Source organism: Coenobita brevimanus, chromosome 21, assembly GCF_032717465.1.
Source record: "Coenobita brevimanus isolate Jiangsu-jjx chromosome 21, ASM3271746v2, whole genome shotgun sequence".
Lineage (NCBI taxonomy): Eukaryota > Metazoa > Arthropoda > Malacostraca > Decapoda > Coenobitidae > Coenobita > Coenobita brevimanus.
The window spans coordinates 25890999-25916940 of NC_136974.1; the positions used below are offsets into that span (position 1 = coordinate 25890999).

The 25942-nt window shown below is 42.3% G+C and overlaps 1 protein-coding gene across 1 annotated transcript in view; it reads right to left on the reverse strand.

Annotated features, from left to right (window-relative positions):
* Positions 1–25942, reverse strand: part of Ube4B (Ubiquitination factor E4B) — a 645009-nt gene that overhangs the window by 280345 nt on the left and 338722 nt on the right. Inside the window, exon 14 of the mRNA XM_080266571.1 lies at positions 21958–22103. Within this exon, the coding sequence (XP_080122697.1) occupies positions 21958–22103 (146 nt within the window). The remainder of the gene's footprint in view (positions 1–21957; positions 22104–25942) is intronic.

The window sequence follows — 25942 nt, forward strand, 5'->3', positions numbered from 1 at the left end:
TCAAGTGAGGTTGGTGGAGGAGTAGTGCCCCTCCCTGTAAAACAATTAACTCTAAGCCTTGGCCACCCCGTTTGGGATACATGGCGTCTGGCAAAGAATGAAAAAACTTATGTTTTTTCAATGTTGAAAGGTTTGTTTCGTAGGAGGGACGCAGGGCGTTTGATACTTCTGACGAGCACTGTATGTATGTGTATATATATACATATATATATATATATATATATATACATATATATATATATATATATATATACAATTTATGCAAGTAGGTGGTGGCAACCATCATCCACTTCATGTAGTGCCACTTACTTCTTCCTTAGCCTTTATCATTCTTTTTTTGTGCCTGCCCTCCTCTCTTCCTATTTCTCCCATCATTTCTGTCACTTCTTATTGTCTTTCTTTCCTTTACAGGTGGCTTTACATTGAATGACAAGCCAAATGGTTTCCTGTAAGCCAAGAAACCATTTACAATGCTGGGTGGTAACCATATAACCAAATCGTATGTGCTCCCAACATGTCAACAAGTGGGTCGGTGGAGGGTTAATGCCCCTCCCCATAAAACAAATAACTCAAAGTCAAATGGTCTCCCCTTACGGCATGGGTTCTCAACCTGGGGTACGCATACCCCCAGGGGTACGTGAGAGGAATTTTGGGGGTACGTGACAGGTTTCTCAAGATACTTCGGTTTTGAATAACTGCAAACCTGTTTGTAGAAAGTGGCCTACATGTGCTAGGCTAGATGTGTCCTCCACTAGAACCAGGACACTAAGTGACAACATTAACAAGGAAACTCTTGGAGTTATGTCATTTGAGAGAAAGCTCTCTTGGACTACACTTGCCACACAACCTTGCAAACCAATAATACAGTAGTCACCCTTGCTCGTTTTCTATCGATCACGTCTCTCCTCACGCGTACCGAACAGGTACCAAAGTGAGACGCACTGTCCGCCTCTCACTGTCACCCACTCACCACTCTTCCCTCACTACCCTCACCCTCAGGTACGTTGAGATCTGCTTCATGGTTTCCAGTGTATTTGTAGTCTGATTTTTTTTCCTCGCTTGTCATGGATTTTGCTTGCGGCTACGAAGTCATGTGTCTACATTGCAGCCATAATAACTAGTAATGGTTTCCTTCTACATACCGCTGTGCTGAGGATGACTTGTTGGTAGCAAAGAAACAGGCCCAACCATCTCACTGAATTAATATATACTTGTATTTTAATGCAGTCACACACACTGACTTCCCTATGAGTAAGTAACTAGTTACTAATAACTAGTTGCGAGGCTTAACAATCAGCATTAGTTCGCAGTTGGTGGAACACAATGCCTTCTTAATTCTATTTTGTTAATTTTTTTTCATGCTGGTGACGCTAGTCACGCACACAGTAATTTCCCCATGAGTAACTAGTTATAAGCTGTATATAGCACCACTACCTCACAGTCACAGTTATTGGAAAAATGTGTCTGATTTAGTTCTGTTTTATTATTTTATTTTATGCTATTCACACACACAGTGACTTACCTATCACTGTTACTAGTTACAAGTTGCAACTAGCTGCAAGCAGCACTAGTTCACTGTCACAATGATCGAAAACTGTCTGCTATAGTTCTGTTTTAGTAAATGTATTGCATGCTAACAGCCAGTCACATAGTGTTTCCCTATGACAGTAACTAGTTCCTATCAACACTACCTCATAGTGACCTACTCACATAAATTGAAAAGTTTGTCTGCTCCACATATATAACACAATTTAAACTTAATAAACTAAGTCAATAAACCATGCATTTCTTTTTACCCTTCCTGATGCTGCATTGTGGGCAAGGGGTACGTGACCAATACTGAAAGACTTCAAGGGGTACATAAGACTAAAGAGGTTGAGAACCCCTGCCTTAGGGGATTATGGTGTCTGGCAAAAGATAGAATACATATATATATATATAAATAAAGTAATCCCTGTACTATCCGGACCCCCAGTTTCCGGACATCCCCAGTTAACGGACATAATCATCCCGGGATCCAATATTCCGAAAACCGCAAAAAAATTGAAAAAAATCCAACTTTTTCCCACAAGTAATTTGAACTTGACGCGCGCGGCGCGGGACAGCTTTGTTGTGGTGCGTCATTCCTCCGACGTCCACTAGAGCGCCCCAGCATCCTCCCCACTTTCCGCCCGTCTTGTCGTGAGTGAACTCTTGTCGTGATGGCTGTCCACATGCTCGCTTTTGTGGTGGTGCCTTACCTGCTGCAGGCACTCCTGCTGCTCTCGTGCCTCTCCTTTGTGTGTGTGATGATGGCCCCGCCGCCTGAGAAGAGGAAGAGAGTGGTTTTGACTCTGTAGAAGAAGAGGGAGATATTGGAGAAAGTGGATGCGGGATGGTCTTCATAACGCACCCTACGTGAGTTCAACCTGGTCCGATCTACTTTGTTTGATATTAAGAGATCCTGATACAAACTCATGCAGAACACAGCTGACTTCTCGTCGAAAAGCAAATGCAACGGGGAGAGGAAGATGATGTTTACTCACAAGTTTGGTGAAGTCGACTGCTCCACGTTGATTTGGTATCGACAGCAACGTGCTGCTGGTGTGATGGTACGTGGTACGGAGCTGAAGGCTGCTGCTAAGAAGTTTGCAAGGCTTCACGACGCTCTAGACTTCAAGGCACCCGAGGGTTGGCTCTTCGCGTTCAAGTTACGACATGGCTATACCATTCGTAAGTCTCATGGCGAAGCTTTGGACGCTAACGAAGATGGAGTAGAGGAGATTCGGCACAAGGTGAAGGGCTTGATCGACAGGGAGGGCCTCACTCTCGGTCAAGTCTACAACGCAGACGAAACTGGTTTATTCTATCGCTCTTTGCCTACGAACACTCTAGCCGAGGAGACGGAGAAGCATGTACCTGGCCACAAGCTCTCCAAGTAAAGGTTATCTACTTTGTGTTGTGCTAATGCTAACGGCATGCACTGGATTAAGCCCGGTATTGTTGGCCGTGCAAAGCAGCCTCGGTGTCTTCGTGGGGTGATGGATGTCCTTCCTGTCGTCTGGTACCATTCCTTGAAGGCATAGTTCACAGCCCACATCTTCAAAGACTGGTTCCACCACCATTTCGTCAAGGAGGTCATACATTACCAGACGGAGAAACTGGGAATCTGACGCGACCAGGTAAAGGCCCTCCTTCTCCTCAACAATGCACCTGCCCACCAGTGCGACAAGGACTTGGTGGCTGAGAATGGCCGCATTAGGTGCATGTTTCTCCCACCTAATACTACTACTCTCATCCAACCAATGGACCAAGGACTGATCGTGGCAACGAAGCGGCTATACCGACGGAAGTTCCTGGACGAGGTGATGGTTGTTCTCGAGGACGAGGACCAGCGCAGGGAGGGACGGGACACGCGAGGCCAGCGGACTTTGGAAAACCTTCGCCGCTACATCGTCTGCCATTTACAACTGGGCCAGTGCATGGAAGGAAATCCCTGTCAAGACTCTAGAAAATGCTTGGTCTCGTCTGCCTCTCGGAATGGATGTGGAGCACGATTTCCTAGGTTTCGACGTGGATGACTTCCATGCACGTATACGTGCGCATGGGGACGATGTTGATGTGCACGAAGTGCGTGAGTGGTTGAATGACGACGAGGGCGATCCTGGGTACCAGACATTGTCTGATATCGAGATCGCATCTTCAGTTGCAGGTGTCAGTACCCAACCTGAAGATTCCGACGAGGACGGCGACGATGATGCGGACTCCTCTCAGCATGACACTACTCCAGCCATCCCCAAGCTGAGTGCACTCTGGGAACACCTATAGTTCGTTCTGGACTACCTGAAACACCTGGACTGCGACAGGGTGATGGGGCCCTTGGGACTTGTGGAGGAAGTGCGTGCTTTCAGGCAGAGCATCATTAATCGTCAGAATCGTCGTTCCTTATCAACGACTAACAGCTTTTTCAGGCCCGTGACCCCCCCCTGTGCCCAGCCTTGGCTTCACTCCGTTGCCTCCCAAAGACAGGTCTCATGCTCCGAGCCACAGCCCAGCACATCAGCCACGGTGGAGTCACCGCTCGACGTGACTTTGCGTCTATCTTCTGAGTCGTCTGCAGTGGGTATGCCATCACCAAGACCCAGCGACACACCCTTAGGTCACCTCCCAGTGATACTCTCAGACTCTGACAGTGACTAAACGGCAAGAACTTCTCCACTAGACCACACGGGAATTTAGTGTTGTGCAGTGAAAGAAAAACAGTGCATATAGTATTGTTAAGAAATTAGAAATTTGAGTGAAAAGACAAACAATTTTTGAACTAAATTTAACGTAAATTAACTTGAGTGTGTTTTGTTTAGAAAATGGTTTTATGAGTGCAAAGACTTTAAGTGCAGAGTGCAACACTTATTAAGTTCCAATGGAGCATAAGTAAGACAAGAGTGCGCAGTGTTAAGAGAATGAACTTCTGAGTGCGAATGACTAAGTTAAGTGCAAGACTTCATGAACAGTGTACTGCAAGTGCTTCAAGAAATCCTTCTTACTGTCAGAGTCTGAGACGAGGCGGTTATTCATCAAGATGGCCATGGACTTGCTGTAAGTATGCAGAATGTTTCATACTGTACTGTACTGTATTTTCCATACTGTACTTACCTCTAACACCTCATTTTACTCTTTTATATCACTAACTGGTGTGAATATGTAGTGTCTTAGGTGCTATGCATGTGCAGTAGGGAGGTGTTTTTCTGAGTTAGGCTATGTTAGGGTCCATAACTACCAGTCCAGGAGCCAGGGACTTGTAAGTACCCAGAATGTTTAATATTGTATAAACCTACCTCAAAAACCTCATTTTATGGTTCTTTTACATTTATTTCAGTCTTTTATGTCCCTTATTGGTGTGATTTGGGTCTTAAATAGGTGCTATGCATGTCCAGAGGGAGTTGTATAGGTGTTTTTCTGAGTTAGGGTCCATAAGTACAAGTCCACGAGGCTGGTGCCCACTATCTGGACAGGACCACTCTCCGGACATGCCTTTGGCTCTATTACGTCGGATAGTGGAGGGATTACTGTATGTGTATATATATATATATATCCATCCATCCATCATCCAATCCTATGTTGCCCCACGAGGAGCGTAGAGGCATGGGGCTAGGCAATTGGTCCTGACATTTAAGATGAGAGTGACCAATCTCACTCATCCCTGAGTGGCATTACGTGAGCAATAAACCCCATTCACCCCTTGGATATAAACCTTCACCGGCTCAATCCGATTGGAGCACTGTAATTACCCACTAAACCACCAGGCGCCAAAATTTGGTTATATGGTTACCACCCAGCGTAGTAAATGGTTTCCTGGTGTACAGGAAACCATTTGGCTTGTCACTCAGTGTAGAGTCATCCACAGGCAGAAGGAAGAGGAAAGAATCTATCTATCTATATACCTAGGAATGAAAGACAGAAGAGGGAGTGCAAAGTCACCCTCAGGCAGAAAGATGAGAAAAGAATGAAGGAAAGAACGACAGAAGAAGATGGAAGGAAAGGAGGATGGAGGAGAGAACAGGGCAGACACCCGAGAGCAGCACTACATTGAGAGAGTGGATTGTGAGTGCCCCCACCTACCACAAATATATATATATATATATATATATATATATATATATATATATATATATACATATATATATATATATATATATATATATATATAAATATATATATATATATGTATATATATGTATATATATGTATATATATATATATATATATATATATATATATATATATATATAGATAGATAGATAGATAGATAGATAGATATAGATATATATATTTGTGGTAGGTGGGGGCACTCATCATCCACTCACTCAATGTAGTACTGCTCTCGGGTGTCTGCCCATGCCTCTCCTCCATCCTCCTTTCCTTCCAACTTCTGTCTTTCTTTCCTTCATTCTTTTCTCGTCTTTCTGCCTACGGGTGACTTTACACTCCCTCTTCTGTCTTTCATTCCTTTATTCTTTCCTCTTCCTTCTGCCTGTGGGTGACTCTACACTGAGTGACAAGCCAAATGGTTTCCTGTACACCAGGAAACCATTTACTATGCTGGGTGGTAACCATATAACCAAATTTTGGAGCCTGGTGGTTCAGTGGGTAATTATTGTGCTCCAATCGGATTGAGCCGGTGAAGGTTTATATCCAAGTGGTGATTGGGGTTTATTGCTCACGTAATGCCACTCAGGGATGAGTGAGGTTGGTCACTGTCATCTTAAATGTCAGGACCAACTGCCTAGCCCCGGGCTTCTATGCTCCTCATGGGGCAACATAGGATTGGATGATGGATGGATGGATGGATGGATGGATTGAGATATATATATATATATATATGTGCTTTCATCAGAAAACATAACTTTTCTCCACTCATCCGATGTCCAGTGTGCATACTTCGTGGCAAACTGAATGCACTGCTTCTTCATGCAGTCAGTGAGAAGCGGATTCTTGGCTGTGGTGAGGTTTGGCAAACCCAGCTCCTGCAAGCGGAGTTGGATAGTTCGAATTGAGACGTTTTGTAACAGCTAGGGATGCATTCTCATCAATTCTGCTGCTATCAGTCAAGGATTCTTGATTACTTCCCGGTTCAGAAGCATATCTGTACCTCTGGAAGTCGTCGTCTTCTTTCCATCGCCATGCCTGTGCTCTGGAACGACATCAGGTGGCAGGTCGCGCTCTGCAGCAAGAATCTTCATGACAGTCAACTTTGCGCGTCCAGTACATTCATAAATCGCGTTGATAGGGGCATCATCCTGCCTCCATGCAATGATATGGACCCTCTCATCACTTGAGCAGTACTTGACAGCTCGACACTAGGAAAATAACAGGGCAAAAAGTAATGCATACAAAAAAAAAAGAGAGAGGTGCAAGCTCGGCGCGATGGGAACGTATAGTCCCACTCTCGCTTCTGGGGAAGCACTGACATGCTGAGTGTTTCACCACCTCGCGCCAACACCAGAGGAGTTGCCACTTACTGCTTGCCCAAAAAATTCACTTGGTAGAGGTGGAAACACAAAGCAAAAACAGAAACTCTCCCATAGCAATTCTGTGTGTGTAGGTCCTAAGTAAATCTGCGGTCTGTGTGTGTGTGTGTATACAGTAAAAGTCCTATTATTCGGCATCTATAGGACCGGGATGATGCCGAGAAGCTGGATTTGCCGAATAATAAAAAAAACCTACCCACTCAGTACCTTAATATATTGGTGAACACTGTCATCACCACTTATGGTATTACAACTGTGTCTGGAGAGAGTACTGTACAGTACTGTATACTGTACAATACTGCAATCAAGGTAGTACTATACCTGAATCTGAAATATATATATCAAATTAGTGAACATATACGAGTGTAATGACACAGTAGGCCTACAAGTCAGATAACACTTCCTGGATGGCCGAAATGATACGGAATATTACCTACCAGCTAAGTAAATCATTGTATTGGTGAACTCATCACTATTTATATTATTACAAATATGTTTGGAGTGAGTACTGTATACAATACTTTTTCCAAACAAAATAAAAGTCGGAAAATTACATAAAATAAAGTTAAGTAATACGAATTCGTAAGGTCTTTCTGATGAAAGTTAAACGTACATTTAGCACTCATTCTTTTGTTCATTTTTATGTTTAATGTGAATGGGAGAGTATTGAGGCAAACAGTAATGTATTCCATTAATCCCTTAATAACCTCCGGCATTGAACAACCCTTTACAGTACCGATGTCAGTGATGTCGAGTTCGTGAGCCATGAAAAAACTGTGAACAATTATAGGAAGGGAACGAAGGTCACTGGTATGTTTACACGACTCTAGGCTACGATTTCAAGCAGTCAGGGGGTCGGTTAATCTCAGATGTTTTCGCCCATTTGGTAAATGCACCCAACTTTGTGATTTCTCCCGTGAATCATAGCAAATCATAGCATGGGTTTAGGAAGCTAAATAACACATTGTTAGGTGTGCCAGATGATTATCTTCACATCTTTAAGAAAATGGAAGAAATTTAATCCCTCTCTGAGTACATAGAGTAAGTGTCTTCCATTCTTCTGAAATCAATTTATTTTTTTTAAAGATGTGATGATAATCGTCTGGCTTACCTACCAATGTGTTATTTAGCTTCCTAAACCCATGCTATGATTCGCTATGAGTCACGGAAAAATTGATAAAGTTACGGTGCTTGGAATCGTAGTGTAGAGTCGTGTAAACATATCAGTGACCTTCATTCCCTCCCCATTATTGTTCAGTTTTCTTTATAGCTCACACTAACTTGACATCACTGACATCGGTACTGTAAAAAGTTGTTCAGTGCCGGAGGTTATTAAGGGGTTAATGGGATATATTACTGTTTGCATCAATACTCTCCCTTTCACATTAAACACAAAAACAAACAAAAGAATGAGCGCTATATGTATGTTTAACTTTCATCGAAAGACCTTAGGATTTCATATTCCTCAAGTTTATTTTTAAGTATTTTTCTGACTTTAGGTTAGGTTTGGTTAAATTATTAGGTACAGCTAAACTTGGTTAGGTTAGGTTTAGTTAAACAGGAAAGTCCCTTCCGCCATTATGCTGAGGAATAAAAATACTAGAGCTGTCACAGCCGTACAGCTAAAAACAACGGGGAAACTGATTTAACAGGCAACATTTATTTATGGGTAATGCATTACAGAATCAGTGGTTCTTGGGCTACGCAGTTACCGGTAAATGTCATTTTCAGGAAGCCGTCAAGAATGAACGAATTTCAAGAATTAGCGAGGGGGCTTGAAACGAAACCCTCGCCAATTTGGTAGGGGTGGTTACTGTACTGTATGATACTGTGCAATACTGTAATCGATACAGTACTATACCTGAATCTGAAAAATATAGAAATTAGTGAACATACAGAAGTGTAATGAAACATTAGGCCGACAAGTCACAGGTAACACTTCCTGGGCTGCAAAGATGATGACGGACATCTGCTGAACAATCAAAGATTTAAATAAATGGGACTACTTCTCAAAACTGCCAAAATGTCGGATCTACCGAATAATAGGACTTTTACTGTGTGTATATATATATATATATATATATATATATATATATATATATATATATCTATCTATTGCCAGACGCCTCAATCCCGTTTGGGGTGGCCACAAACAAATCGCCTCCAAGTTGCCCTGTCCCCCGCCATTTCACTGCCCTGCTCCCAACTCACACCCCCCTCTCTCATATACCTCTCCACCCCATCCCTCCATCTCATCCTCAGCCTCCCCCTCCCTCTTCCCCCCTCCACCTCACTCACATACACTCTCTTCGTCAGTCTTTCACCCTCCATCCTCTCCACATGGCCAAACCACCTCAGTGTGTTCCTCATAACGCTTCCTATCACATCCACATCAACACTACAACGATCCTTTATATCCTCATTCGTCAGCCTGTCTCTCCACGTGACTCCACAGGTCCTCTTAAATAACTCATTTCCACTGCTCTCACTCTTGACTTGTGTCCTTCCAACAATGTCCAAGCTTCACTTCCGTACGTTAGAGTTGGTATCACAATACTGTCGTGTAGTAACTTTTTCACTTCCATGCTCACTTCCCTGTTTCTTATCACTGCTTTCAAAGAACCAGCAACCTTTCTTCCCTGCTGTACTCTTTCAAGCACTTCACCCTCCAAACCTCCATCTTACTCATCACACTACCCAAGTAATTAAACGTACTCACATTTTCCAATTCCTCACCATCCAACCTCACTGTACATTCACTAACTTCACCTCTTTCAAAGACCATCACTTTACTCTTCCCTACATTCACCTTTAGATTCCATTTCTTACACACTTTCTCAAACTCACCCACCAAGCCTTGCAGCTCCCCTTCGTCTTCACTCAACACCACAGTATCATCTGCAAACAACAGTACAGGGAGTTTCCAAACACTATCCTCTCTCACCAGGGCCACTCCAACATCCACTACCCTACCTTGTACCTCTTTTATTACCCCATCCATGTACAGATTGAACAACCATGGAGACATGACACATCCCTGTTTCAATCCAACCTCCAAAGAGAAAAATTCACTTAGTTCACCATCCACACGCACTGCAGCCTTCGCACCATCGTACATACTCTTCACAGCATTCAACAACTTCCCATCTACTCCATATATTCTTAACACTTTCCACAATCCTTGTCTATCCACCCTGTCATATGCTTTCTCCAAATCCATGAAAGCCGCATACAACTTCTTTCCCTTCTTTAGAAACTTTTCCACTAAAGATCTAAGAATGAATATCTGATCTACACAACCTCTTCCCTTCCTAAAGCCTCCCTCTTCTTCTCCAACTAATTTCTCTGTTCTTTCTCTAACTCTGTCTATAAGTATCCTACCATACACTTTTCCTATTATACTAAGAAGACAAATGCCCCTATGATTACCACACACTTCTTTTTCCCCTTTTCCTTTGTACAAGGGAATAATTATACCTGACTTCCAATCCTCCGGGACTCTACCTTCCTCCCAGGCCAATCTGCACATCTTCCACATCCATTCTACTACTATCTCTCCCCCATGCTTCAGCAATTCACCACACACTCCATCAATTCCTGGGGCTTTCTCGGATTTAACTTTCTTCGTTGCTTCCACAACTTCTATCCTACTGATATATTTTACAGTAATTCCCACAAATATATGCAAATGATTTGTGCTAGCGCTTTGCGACATTGCACAAGCTAAATATTAGATTGCGCACTTGCACAAATTACAAATAATAGAAAATAATAATAATAAATAGAAGTAAGTAGTTATGCTGTTTTATTTAAATATCTCAATATTTTTCAGTAATTCTCAAAAAAATATGCAAATGGTTTGCGCTTGCGCTTTGCGACATTGCGCAAGCTAAATATTTGTCAGACTGCGCATTTGCGCTTGCGCAAGGTAGTGAACTGTGGATTGCGCTTTGTGCTTGCGCAAGGTCCTTCTTCATTTGCGCTGCCCACCACTGTATATATATATATATATATATATATATATATATATATATATGTATACAGTAGAACCTCTTTAGTCCGGACCCCTTTAATCCGGACTTCTGTTAATCCGGACAAAATTTAAAAATAATGAGCTCCAAAAATATGTTGAAAGTAATTCTAAAGGCATTTTCAGTATCGGCGCGGAAAGCGATCGTCATTCATTTAGTATCGGATCACGCTAGGTCGCTACATGGGCGCCTGTTTAAACACACGCTAGCATTCGTTCCATCAACTAGGTCACCAACCATTTATATTTTTATGCTGTATTTCAAAAGTTAATCCTCCTTACCATGCCCCTTAATGCAAGTGTAGCTTCTGTAATGAATAAAAGTGTTAAAAAGAGGAGTTTGCTTACACAAAAATGGGTCAGAATATTCTGCAGTGTTTAGTGATTACTGTAGGTTATTTTTTTTTACTTAAATGTGCTTTACTTGTACATCAAACATTAGCTTCTTGCCCATATGGGTGTTATCAATATGCCAAAGATGACAATGTATTTTATGCCTACATAAGTTTTATTTTTATTCCAAATATTACAGTTAATTAATTAATTTATTTTTTTGCCTGCACGGGCCTTAGTCATTTACTACAATTTAAAACGTAGGCTAGTTTCTTGTCATGGCCTTACCTGTAAATTATGCAACACAAAACTATCTTACATGATTAGTTTTGTTATTTTAGTACCGGTATCCTTTCATCTTTTGCAGTTACGTAGGGTTGACATATGCCACATATGTTAATAATTAACAAACATACCATATGTAGATAGAGTTTGTATGAACTGAAGATTACCCTGATGGTCCGGACAATCTGCTAATTCGGACAACCCTTCCCCCCATATAGTCCGAATGAGAGAGGTTCTACTGTATATATACAGTACCCTCGCATCCAACACGCGTTTGTCCAGCACGATTCGCGTCCAGCACGGAGAGCAAGAAATTAGTACGATTTAATATGATTTAAGTATTGTAAAATGGGTGCGTAAGCATAACACTGATGGAGCTCTGAGAAGAGGGTGAAATCCGCAGAGTTCGCCTCTAGCACGATCACCCCTGGTCCAACGCGGTCATACTGGACATTCCCGTGACGCTGACAGCCAATCAAACCTTCCGATCAAGTAGCCTCCCCCGCCCACTATTGTGACGAGATCGTGATGTTGCCCAATGAAAAACGCTTCTGCTCTCACGTGATGTTTTGTTTAAATTTCTCCCGCCACAGTGCCACTCAGTTGCATAATTCGCATTCGACGGTGCTTTTTTCTCGCTGGATTTTCTGCCCTTGCTACTGCATTTTACCCTGCTCACAATGCCTAGAAAGCCTTCTGAGAACCACAAGAAGCAGCAGCACCTCCCTCAGGCCATCAAGCTAGAATTCATCGAGAGACAGAAGAAAGGGGAGAGGAATTTCAAAGGATTTATGAGGGAGGTTGAGGAGGAGCAGCAGCCATTACCCGCTAGGGATGCCAGCAGCCATCCTCCAGGGACCCAGTAGGACTACCTACAGCCTCGGATATCACCTTCCATTCCCAGCAAGCCCACCAACATTATCCTAAAAGGTTAGTTATCATTCATAGTACAAAATCATTTATTATAATTACAGTAGTACCAATATATGTATAGTTATATGGTAGGTATTTAGGGTGACTTTTCCTAGGGTTGCTGACATAATTCATTTTTCCCCATAAGCTCTGTTGTTTGTCCAACACGTTTTTGTTCCAACACCGGACCCATGTATGACAATATTATCGTGTTGGACGCGAGGGTACTGTATATATATACAGTGAGTCTTTGATATACGAAAGGGATAAGGACCAAAAAAAAAAATTTCCTAATTCAAATTTCGTATAGTAATCCCCATACTATCCGGACGCCCACTTTCCGGACACCCCACTTACCGGACATTGTGGGCCTGGACCTTCGGAACCCAAAAATGGCCAAAAAAAAAGAAAAAAATCCCCCCCAAATCCAATTTTTTTCCCACCCATAATTTGAAATTGCCGCACGGTGCCGAACAGCTGTTTACACCATGGCCCCTTCACCCCTTCCTTCCTCCCCCCTCCCCTGTCAGGGTTGCCATTTGGTATTTTTCATTACCAAATGTGGGCCAATTTGGTAATTCAAAATTCGTTTGGTAATGAAGCAGAATGATGCATTACCAAATGGATTTTTCACATGTATGAGGATACACAGAATGGAGATGGTGGATTGTTTGCTCTCTCTGATTAATCTACTAACCTACACAGCGTGAAAATAATCAACATGCTGTTAATTATAAGGAAAGTGATTACGTGTATTTCCACTTGTATATATAATTAGTGAAGAATAAATGCTAGCTTTACGAAGTTGGTAATGAAAATTGAGAAGTTTGGTAATGTTGCAGAGTTGCGATCTGGCAACCCTGCTTACCCCACACCAACAGTTACTGCCTAACTGCGATCAGAAATATATGCTTATTGCAATGGATGCTGCACGTGTTCATTTTTGTGAATAAACAGTGAATAAATTGCAATACCTCGCCACCACACCACACAGGAATTTACAATGTTGTGCAGTGTTAAGAAATTTGAATTTATAGTGCAAAGGATTAACTGCAGAGTGCAAATTGGCGGTTGAAACTTGCTTGGTGCAATTAACAGAATGTGAAGTGTTAAACAATTATAACTCACAGAGCAAAGAATTACTGTAAGTGCAGCACAACACTGGATTACTGTACATGCTTCAAGAGCATTTTCACCCCTGCCAAAGCCTTAGAGCAGGCGACCACAGACGTGCCGTAAGTACCCTGGCTTAGGTACAGTCACTTCTAATTTCTCATTCTTTGGTTCCTTTTCATTTATTTCATGCTTTATGTCCATTATTGGTGTGAACAGGGTCTTAAATAGGTTTAAATAGGTCCAATGCATGTCCGGTAGGGAGTTATTTAGGAAGCTTTCAAAGTTAGGTCGGGTTATGGTCCTTAAGTACAAGTCCACGAGGCAGGGCCCACTATCCGGATGGGACCACTTTCCGGACATGCCTTTGGCTCTATTACGTTGGATAGTAAAGGGATTACTGTATATCGGAACGATTTCCCCACTGAAATACAGTAATCACTCCAATATCCGGAGTAATAGAGCCATCGGTAGGTTCGGTTATTGGGCCCCAGCTTATGGACTTGTACTTATGGACCCTAACTCAGAGAAACACCTATACAACTCCCTCTGGACATGCATAGCACTTATTTAACACCCAAATCACATCAATAAGGCACATAAATGACTGAAATAAATGCAAAAGAAACATAAAATGAGGGTTTAGAAGTATGTTCACACATTAATAAACATTCTGGTACTCATGGACCCTAACCTAGCCTAACTCCGAAAAACACATTCCTACTGCACATGCATGAGGTAAGTATAGTATGGAAAAAAGTACAGTATGAAACATTCTGGTAAGTATAGTATGGAAAAAAGTACAGTATGAAACATTCTGGCTACTTACAGCAAGTCCCTGGCCACCTCGATGAATAACCGCCTCCTCTCGGACTCTGACAGTAAGAACGATTTCCTGAAGCACTTGCAGTACACTCTTCCTGAAGTCTTGCACTGAACTTAGTCAATAACACACAGAAGTCCGTTCTCTTCACAGTGTTCACTTTAGTCCAAATAATGTTCCAGTTTAATTTCGTGTTGCACATTAACTTTTCCCAATTTTTTTTTATTTTCCAAAGCCAAAACAAAGAAGTTTATTTCCGTTAAATTTTGTTTCCACTGAGTCTTTTCTCTCAACTCGAAAACCTTAACACAACACACCGTTTTTTTCACTGCACAACACTCAAAATTCCCGTGTGGTCTAGTGGAGAAGTTCTTGCTGTTTATTCACTATCAGAGTCCGAGAGTATCACTGGCAGGCGACCAAGGGGTGCAACGCTGGGTCGTGGTGATGGCGTACCCACTGCAGAAGACTCTGAGGAAAGCCGCAAACTCACGTCGAGCGGTGACTCCACTGTAGCTGATGTGCTGGCCTGTGGCCTTGAAGTCTTGGGCGTCGTGAAGCCTTGCAAACTTCTCAGCAGCAGCCTTCAGCTCCGTTCCACGTACCATCACACCAGCTGCACGTTGCTGTCGGTACCAAATCAACGTGGATCGGTCGATTTCTGCAAACTTGGGGGTAAACTTAACCTTCCTTTCCACGTTGCGTTTGCTTCGCGACGAGAAGTCAGCCGTGTACTGCATGAGTTTGTCTCGGGAACATCTGATATCGAACAAAGTCGACTGGGCCAGGTTGTACTCGCGGAGAATGTGGGAAGAAGACCAACCCGCAACAACTTTCTCCAATATCTCCCTCTTCTTTTCCAGAGTCAACACCACTCTCTTCCTTTTCTCAGGTGGCGGGGCCATCATCACACACACTAAGAGGAGGTCAGAGAGCAGCAAGAGGCCTTGCAGCAAGTACGGCACCACCACAAAAGCCAGCACGTGGGCAGCCATTACGAAGAGCGTAGGTCCAGTCGCGGTGAGAGACAGGCGGGAAGTGGGGAGGATGCAGCGGTGCTCTATCGGATGTCGGAGGAATGACAAACCAAAACAATGCTTTCCCGCAGCGCGCGCGGCAAGTTCAAATTACGGATGGCAAAAAATTGATTTTTTTTTTTTTTTTTTTGGACCATTTTGGGAATGTTGGATCCCAGGATGATAAGGTCCGGGTAGTGGGGATGTTCAGTTATTGGGCGTCCGGATATTAGAGTGATTACTGTATACATATAAATGGGGAGATGCATCTCAAGACACCCTTGGACCCCTGACCTAAACTCTACCCCCCCCCCATTTTGAAGTACAGTAAGCAATACCTGTATACAATTGTAGAGAAGGAGGTGGCCATATTCTTTCTTGTACATCTCCTTTTGCTTCGTCACAGTCCCAACGGGGGAAGCTGCAAGGCCTAAAGCACGCCCAATTTCCGAGACTCCCTGCCCCTCCTCATAGGGTCTTATAATTTCCAGAGTACGGTGCTGCTGCTTCTTTGCAGCTGGCTCCCCCAATGCTGGAGATGATGCAGGGCGCTTGGGAGGCATGGGGAAATAATACGAAAAGTGCAGAGCTGAGAAAATATCCTCGCGTACAGCAAAGCTGCAACGAGAGGAGGGACGTGGACTTAACTGAGAAGCGCGCGAAAATTTGTTTACCAGAGAGGGGTTAATTTGTTTTCTCTTGGCAAGTGATTGCGGTGCACAGCGCCGCGCCCATTTTGAATTTTTCATACAGTATTTCATTAATCCCTTCATAGCTGCCGGCCTTGAACAACAGTTTACTGTTTTGGTGTCAGTGACGTTGAGTTAGGGCGTCCTATAAAAAACTGCAAACAATTATGGGAAGGGAACGAGGGTCACTGGTGTGTTTACACGACCCTACTCTACCATCCCAAGCATGCTTATGTTACATGTGCCCTAATTTTGAGCAAGTTTCTTTCAGCAAGAGAACATAATTTCTATCTATCTATCTATTGCCAGAAGCCATAATCCCGTAAGGGATGGCCACTTGACTTTGAGTTATTTGTTTTACAGGGAGGGGCACTAACCCTCCACCAACCCACTTGTTGACACGTAGGGAGCACGTATGGTTTAGTTATATGGTTACCACCCAGTGTTGCAACTGGTTTCTTGGCTTACACGAAACCATTTGGCTTGTCACTCAATGTAAAGCCACCTGTAAAGGAAAGAAAAGCAATAAGAAGTGACAGGAAAGATGGGAAAAACAGGAAGAGAGGAGAGCAGGCACACAAAAAGAATGATAAAGGCTAAGGAAGTAGGCAGCACTACATCTACCACCCTCAATATAGTCAGGAAAATATTGACGACAAACTAGAGGAATATGAACTGATTTGGTAAGGTCTTTAGGCTGTATATTTATACGAAAGATTGTGGGTTTTAAAATTTAAGAGACGATATGGAACAAAAATGTTTGCTAATCAGAAAAAAGATTACTCTTTCGTCCCACATGTTCTCGTAGGTTAGAATTCATTTCCACATTCTTCATTTGGTATCACTCATCCCAATATATTTCGGACTGACTGAGCACAGTTATTTCTGCTCCTTAAAGTTAGTGTACGGTACATTTACTGCTCATTCTTTTGTTCATTCTTATGTGCATGTGTGAAAGAGAGAGGACTGATACAAACAATAATGTATTCCATTTATCCCTTTCATAGATTGTGGCCTTGAACAATGCCTTACTGTACCGGTGCCAGTGACGTTGAGTTAGGGTGAGTTATACGAAACTGCAAACAATTACGGGAAGGGAATGAAGGTCACTGGTGTGTTTACATGACCCTACTCTACCATCCCAAGCATGCATATGTCACATACGCCCTAATTTTGAGTAAGTTTCACTCCGGTACAGCATGTGGACCCTCCAAAGAAACGTCGTCTGTGGCACTTCGGCGCTGCGGACTGGGAGGCCCTCAGGCAGTACTTCTTTGATTTTCCCTGGAATGATTATTGCTACCATGGCCGGGAACCATCTGAGTGTATCTTACACATTACGAAGGTTATTTTTTCAGGCATGGAAGCATACATTCATATCTCGTATCCTTTGTCTAACGCAAGAAAGCCTTGGTTTAATCACGCTTGTTCTAATGCTGTCCACAACAAGGAGAGGGCCTACAAAATGTACCTGAGCCAACCCACCCCCGAATCACATCATCTTTACATTTCTGCTCCGAATTGTGCTAAGTCTGTTCTTCGCTCTGCTAAAAAATAATTTCATCCATACTAAATGCTCTCAACTCTCCAACTCGAATTCTTCCTGCTCCTTCTGGCACCTTGCCAAAAACCTTTCTAACAACTTTACCTCATCATCCTTTCCTCCTCTTTTCTAGTCTGATGGTTCTGTTGCTATTTCTTCTACTGATAAAGCAGATCTCTTCGCTCAGACTTTCTCCTCCAATTCCATCTTAGACAATTCCGGTACTGTCCTCCATCACTTCCTCCCTCTGACTTCGTCAGGCTGACATTAAAATTACTTCAGCTGATGTATTTTCTGCCATCACTGGCCTCAATACTAACAAGGGACATGGACCTGATGGAGTCTCTCCTGTTGTTCTCAAGAACTGTGCTTCTGTGCTTACACCCTGCCTAGGTAAACTCATTTGCCTTTGTCTATCAACTTGTACCTTTCCTTCTTGCTGGAAGTTTGCTCTCATTCAGCCAGTCCCAAACAAGGGTGACCATTCCCAACCCTCTATCGTCCAACCGCTTTAACATCCAGTATTTCACAAGTTTTCAAGTCAATTCTTAATAGAAAAATTTTAAGGCATCTTTCCCATCACAACCTTGTTTCTGATCATCAGTACGGGTTCCGTCAGGGACAATCCACTGGCGATCTTCTCACCTACCTTTCAGACTCCTGGTCATCCTCCTTTTGGGACTTTGGCGAATGCTTTGCCACTGCACTTGACATCTCAAAGGCTTTCGATCGAGCCTGGCATAAATCTTTAATTTCCAAACTGCCCTCTTACAGTCTCTATCCTTCTGTCTCTGCCTTCGTCTATAGCTTCCATTCTGGTTGTTCCATAGCCACGTTGTAGACGGCCATCGTCCTTCTCTTAGATCTACCAACAGTGGTGTTCCTCAGGGCTCTGTCCTATCACGAACTCTCTTCCTTTTATTCATCAATGACCTTCTAAGCTGTACATCTAACCCTATCCACTCATACGCTGATGACTCCACCCTTCACCTTTCCATTCGGTTCCCACAACGCCCAACTCAGCAGTTACTTCAACAAACAAGGGATGAGGCTATGACACACCCAATGTCTGACTTGGCTCGTACTTCTGACTGGGGTAAAAATAATCCGGTTGTTTTTAATGCATCTAAGAATCAGTTCTTACACCTATCAACCCGACAAAATCTTCCACAGGTATACCCACTAATGTTTAATAATATTTAGCTTAATCAGGCATCATTCTTGAACATGCTTGGGGTTTCATTTACTCGGGACTTATCTCGGAAAGATCATATTACATCTCGTAAAATCTGCTTCCAAAAGATCAGGTGTGCTAAGCCAACTCCGTTCCTTCTTTACCCCTGCACAATTGTTGACTCTATACAGGGGTTTTATCCGCCCCTGTGTGGAGTACAACTCTCATGCGTGGGGAGGCTCCCCCCATACAGCTCTTCTCAATAGGGTGGAGTCAAAGGCTTTTCGTCTCATTAACTCTCCTCCTCTTAATGACTCCCTTCAACCTCTGTCTCTTCGCCACATTGTTGCATCTTTATCTCTTTTCTGTTGCTACTTCAATGGTCACTGATCCTCTGAACTGTCTGCATGCATTCCTCTACCTTAGAGCACGCAGCACCTGTCTAGCAGCAACTCTCATTCCTTTTCTGTCCAACACTCTAATGCAAGAGTTAACCATTACTCCCAGTCCTTCATTCATGCAACATGTCAGCTCTGGAACTGTCTCCCTGTCTGTACTTCCTGCTTCCTATGATCTCTAGTCTTTCAAAAGCAGTGTGTCCAGGCATCTCGAAATGATCGGATCTTGAATTTGGCTCCCTCTTGTATTTTGTTTTTCTCTTGGAGGGAACTGTTATTGCAGGCTCATAACCTTTGGTTCCTTCTTCCTCACAAAAAAAAAAAAAAACATAATTTACCACCCTCAAAACAGTCAGAAAAATATAGATGACAAACTAGAGGAATATGAACTGAATTGGTAAGCTGTAAGATTACAAGAAAGATTAGGGGTTTTACATTTTTAAGAGATGATATGGAACAAAAAGGTTTGCTAATCAGAAAAAAAATTACTCTTGTCGCATATGTTCTCATAGGTTAGAATTCAGTTCCACATTCTTCATTCAGTATCACTCTTCCCAATATATTTCGGACCGACTGAGCACAGTTATTTCTGCTCCTTAAAGATAGTGTACGGTACATTTACTGCTCATGGTTTTGTTCGTTCTTATGTGTATGTGTGAAAGGGAGAGGACTGATATAAACAATTAAGTATTCCATTATCACTTTCATAGATGCTGGCCTTGAATAACGCCTTACTGTACCGGTGTCAGTGACGTTGAGTTAGGGTGAGCTATAAAAAACTGCGAGTAATTATGGGAAGGGAACGAAGGTCACTGGTGTGTTTACACGACCCTACTCTACCATCCCAAGCACTCAGGCGTTCACAGTTCACTTCATCCCAGATGTTTTCGCCGATGTTTACGTGCTAATGTAACACACATCCTAATTTTATTAATTCTTACACGAATCATTGTAAATCACAGGATAGGTGTAGGGGGAAAGCGAGGTATGCCTGGCGAGTCTTTTCACATCTGTAAGAAAAAGTAATTGATTTTAGAACTTTGAAAAAAATAGTCCCAAGGCCGACCTCGGGAGCATGCAAATTTCTGAACCCACAGTCACTGAGGGGGCTAAACATATGCTTTATTTTAAGCATTAAAAGCACCATAACAAACCAGTTCTTCCTGATAGTCTGTTATATTTTTCAGACTATTTCTGGGTTGGTAAATACAGTAAACATTTCTTGTTAAATCTGTTTCCCAGTCGTTTTTATCTGTTCTGGTGTGACAACTCTTGTTTATTTCGTTAACATAATGATTGGAAGGTCTGTTCTTCCCTAAGTGTTTAACTAAACCTGGCCTAACAGAGCTTATCCGTACCTAATAATTTAACCTAACCTAACCTCCAGTTGGAAAATTGGGAAACGATATCCTCCTTTGAGCACACTTTCTTCCACTGCGCTGGAAACGATCGTAGGGGAAAGTGACAATAATAACGGGGAGGAAATTTTTCAGCAAGAAAAAGTTATTTGCCAAACTGAAAGTTGTCAGAAAATTACACAAACAAGCTGGAGGAATATGAATTGAATTTGTAAGGTCTTTCTGCTGCTTCCAGTGTACAATGAAAGACACAAATATCTTCCCAAAGTCTGATGAAAATATGGTGGAAAAATCAAACCATTTGAAACACGCACTAGTAGAAACAGGGTTTTCATTGTATTTTGCCTGGTGTAAAATTTCTTCAGATTGAACTGGGAAGGTAGTTGTGTCTTTCATTGTACATTTACCGGTAAATAAATATATCTAACAGTAACTGTGTCTTGTTTCCGCCGGATTAATCATGATTTCAGACTATTCAGGCACCTCTTCACACCATACAGTCTGGATAATCAAGCTATTTCTGTATCTCCTTTTGTACCGATTTTCGGATCATTGAGACAGATATTTTCGTATTGTGGAATTTGTCCTACATTCATCACTTTCATACCATCGAAAATTGGTACTTCGGGTTTTCGTATTTCGAAGACTCACTGTATATCTATCTATCTATCTATCTATAACAATTATATCAAACATTCTTCACCCCCCATAATTTGTGGCCACCCTGTACCTCACTAAGACATGAGCCACGGTGCCTCGAAAAAGTTCACAAGAATATGGCTCTCTATCTATCTACCTATTTATATATAACAATTATATCAAACATTCTTCACCCCCCATAAATTTGTGGCCACCCTGTACCTCACTAAGACATGAGCCACGGTGCCTCAAAAATGTTCACAAGAATATGGCTCTCTATCTATCTACCTACCTATAGCCAGACACCATAATCCCATAAAGAGTGCCATTTATCTTTGAGTTAGTTGTTTTACGAGGAGGGGTATTAACCCTCCACCGACCCACTTGTTGACATATAGAGAACACGTATGGGTTGGATGTAATATGGTTTCCACCCAGCATTACACATGGTTTCCTGGCTTGCAGGAAACCATTTGGCTTGTCCCTCAATGTAAAGCTACCTGAAAAGGAAAAAGGATAAAAAGTGACAGGAAAGATATGAGAAACTAGAAGAAAAAAAATGATAAAGGTGAAGGAAGAACTAGGCAGCATTACATCAAGTATATAGCTACATGATCTAAAGTACAGGGTGCCATACCATCTTCTGGAGGTCTCTGATGGCCCGGATACGACGAGTGTACTTGCGTAAGGCTGGTAGGATCCCAAGATGGTGGCTGTGTAATGTCAAGAACCAGCACTGAGTGTGGAAGTTTGCATCCTCAAACTTGAACTTATCACCTGTTCCTGTGGGAAGAGGGTGAGACACACGTAAAAGATCTATTCAGTATCAAAAAACAGAAACAGCCAATCTTGTATTACTTTTTTTTGGGTAGTTGGGAACCTATGGCAAAGCCATCATATTCAAGAACACACAAGTCACAAAAGGACAAGCTACATCCCTGCTGCAGCTCATGCAACAGAAACATCCCTATTCAGCTCTTGGATTTCAACAACTGTCAGTAAAGTATGATTATCTCTGAAAAGGTTCTCTGCCACCCAAATACTAGGTGTCTATTCGCCGAAAGTTTTTGTATCATATCATATATAAAGGCTCCAACATCCTTGCATGCATTGGCCTTTGTCACCTAATGACAGCTCTCCACGTTGCTTGATCTCTGGCAGCCTCTCTATTCAGTTCCTTATCCCTGAGGGTACAATCAATGACCTTGTCCCTGGTCTATTTCAGTCTGCCTCTTGCAACCCTACCCCAAACGTTCACACTTCTGACTTTCCGCACCCAATTGTCATCCTCCATCCTCTTCACATGCCCAAACCATCTCAATCTAGCCCTCCTCATCGCAACACATCACAACACCAATACACTCCAGTCCCACCCTTCCTCTCAACTCTTCCATTGTAAACCTAGCCCCACTAGGCCTTGTATTCAAGGATGCACTAACAGCCACCTAATCACTGCCATTTCTGTACATTCATGCCTACGAATATCCTCTTTCTTTACTGTCCAGGTCTCACTATCATATACCATTACACTCCTAACACATGGCATATACAAAGATTCCTTAACACAGAGAGAGAGTAATCTCTCATGTCAGGAGAGGGAACAGCTCCCTGAATTTCCTCCAACCACTCCTCACTCAGGCCACAGAGATAGCTCCAGCCTCACCTACAGCACACGTCTCACAAAAAAAAAAAAAAAAAAAAAAAAAAAAAAAAAAATCATGCCCTCAAGAGACTCACCAGCAAGATCAATCCTTTCACGACTGACAATCTCCACTTGCTCGCCCCAACACACCACACACATGAAATCAGCATTACCTTGCAGTCTACCTCTAATACCACTACATCTCTTAGGCACCCACTTATCATGAATACTGCACAAGATGGAATTACTTCTCATGGCCTTGTGGCAAACAACACATAGCCATTCTCCTTCTCTGACAGTGCTGCCACCAACTCTAGATACCATCACCTTTATTTTATCTATATTTACTCTCCAGCCCTTGTGCCCCATACCATCTCTCCACATCCCTCTCATTCACTGCAAACAACACCAAGTTATCAGCATGTAACATCTCCCATGGAAGTCCATTTCTGATGTCACATGAGAGGGCTTCAGGCACCATGATAAACCATAAGAGGCTCCAGACTGACCGCTGATGCACACCTACATTCATGGAAAACTCACTATTCTAATCTCCATTCATTCACATCTGGGTGTGAGCACCCACACACATAGCCATAACTACTTAACCAGCCACTCTTCAATCCCAAGGTTTCTCTTTGTCCATTTCTCCACCTCCCTAGGGACTCTGTCAAAGACCTTCTCCAAATCAAATCAAATGTTGCCATATTTAATCTTTAAAAATCATCATACTGAAGTTGGCCATGGTACAATTGAATTCTTCCATAGACTGGAAGCAAATGCAGGTGCCAAAATCAATTAACTATGGCTGGTCTCCGCCTTACGAACGGTTGACTTATGACTTTGACTTTACGGTGGTAGAATCCGCACTTCAGAAATTCAATCTTGATCTTTTCTCAAGCTAGTGATATGCAGTATGATACTCTCTCGTGATTATCAGCAGCAGCAGTGAGCCAAGTTCTGGTCTGTATGGGCAGTTGCCAGTGTAAATAACCGATGGTGTACAGTGTTCTGTGTTGCCAGAGTTTTATTTGGCTACTCTCCTGTATCTACTGTGTTTGTCTATGAAATGCCCATCTGTCTCTCCTGCTACTGGTGAGAAGAAGAGGCAATTACTCTTGAGATGAAACTCAAGATAACTGTCCAGCAAGAAGATGGTAAGCCCGTAAGATACTGGTCGTTTTGGCTGTAAGTCATTTAAGCCGTAAGGTCCAAACTGGCAAACGGCCGAACCGCCTAGCAGCCAAAGCAACATAACATAACCTATCCTGCTCGGATGTTACGGTATAAATGACTTACGATCGAAATGACCAGGACTGAGCCCGTAATGGCCATTGCACATGAACTTGGAATCTCGTGATCGACGATCTCAGTACGGTATTCAATAAATTACATGAGATATTCAACACTTTATTATAAAACAGGCTTTGTGTTAATGATTTTGCCCAACTGCAGTCTAATGTAAGTGTTTTAAGCATTTTTAAGGTAGGCTTGGTTAGGTTATGATGCTGGGTTGGTTAGGTGTATTAAGTGCATTTTCAACTTACGATAAACTCCACTTACAATCAATTAGTTGGAACATAGCCTGATCATAAGTCAGGGATCACCTGTATTTCCCAACAGCTGCCGGAAAATGTAAGAAAAACACACATACAAACACAAACACAAACACACACACACACACACACAGAAGTACAGACTTATGGAATAACCTGGACAAAAAGATCATGCAGTCTAAAAACTTAAACGAGTTTAAAGCTAAATTTGACTTACTGAGAAACAGCGATGGGAACCCACGAGCATAGCACATTTCGTGTATATCACAGTTAGGTATATTAGGTAAATACATAAGTATTCGGAACGACTTAGACAAAAAGGTGGTGCAGGAGAAAAACATTCATGTGTATAAAAGCAGACTAGATAAATGTGGATATGGAGACAGGAAAACACGAGCATTGCTCAATTCCTGTATACTACAGATAGGTAAATACAAATAGGTAAATACACACACCGAGGCACCGAGAGAGAGCAGATGCATGTCGCCACTGCTCTATACCTGGTCAACTTGGCCAGCGGCATTACCTAAATAAGTATCTTTATATGAGTCAAGCTCTGTACAAGGTTAGACTAAATGGTGTTCTAATATAAAAAAGAAGCAGTTTTAAGTAAGACTTGGTCAAACAGAAAAGTAAACAAAGCAGTGCATGAATGCGCACAATCAGCTGATCGTTGTTTAGTCTACAATTTGCCGCAAGGATTGTAAGTACTATATGCGCTTTTAGTACTGCAAAATGACCACATATTTTAGCAAAGCAAATTTGGAAAAGAAAAGGGATAAAGGTAGAAAGCAGGATGATGATTTCTACCAAGAACTGGTTGAAATGGAGACTCACAATAAACTGGTGGAACGAGTACACAGGTTAGAGACGGCTTTTCAAAATGAGATTGATGAAATTAAGAAACAGATGCACTTGCAAAAGGAAGAAATAGAAAAATTAGGAAAGGAAGTCAACAAGAAAGACACAACCATAGATGAGCTAACAGTTGAAGTGGGTACACTTAGGAGGAAAATTAGTGAAATGGCAAGTACAGTAGTCAACCACGAGAGTATTATGGAAGAGGTCAAAAATGATACAGAGACAATTAAGCAAGTAAGCAGTCTGATAGACCAGAGCAGTGATATTGAGAAGATAACACAGGTGAATGAAGCTGTGCAAAGCTACAAAAATGATGTGGAAACCACTTATGCTGAAATGGTGAAAATAAAGAAAGACTTGGAAACAAGGGTGGAAGAATAAAGCATTAAAAAGGAAGTTTCGTTTCATTTCGTTTTTAAAGGCTCCAACATGCTTGCATGTGTCAGCCTTGGTCACCTAATGGCGGCTCTCCACGCTGCACGATCCATTGCAGCCTCCCTGTTCAGTCCCTTAACCCTAAGGTCACACTTAATGACCTCGTCCCCTGTCTTTCTCGGTCTACC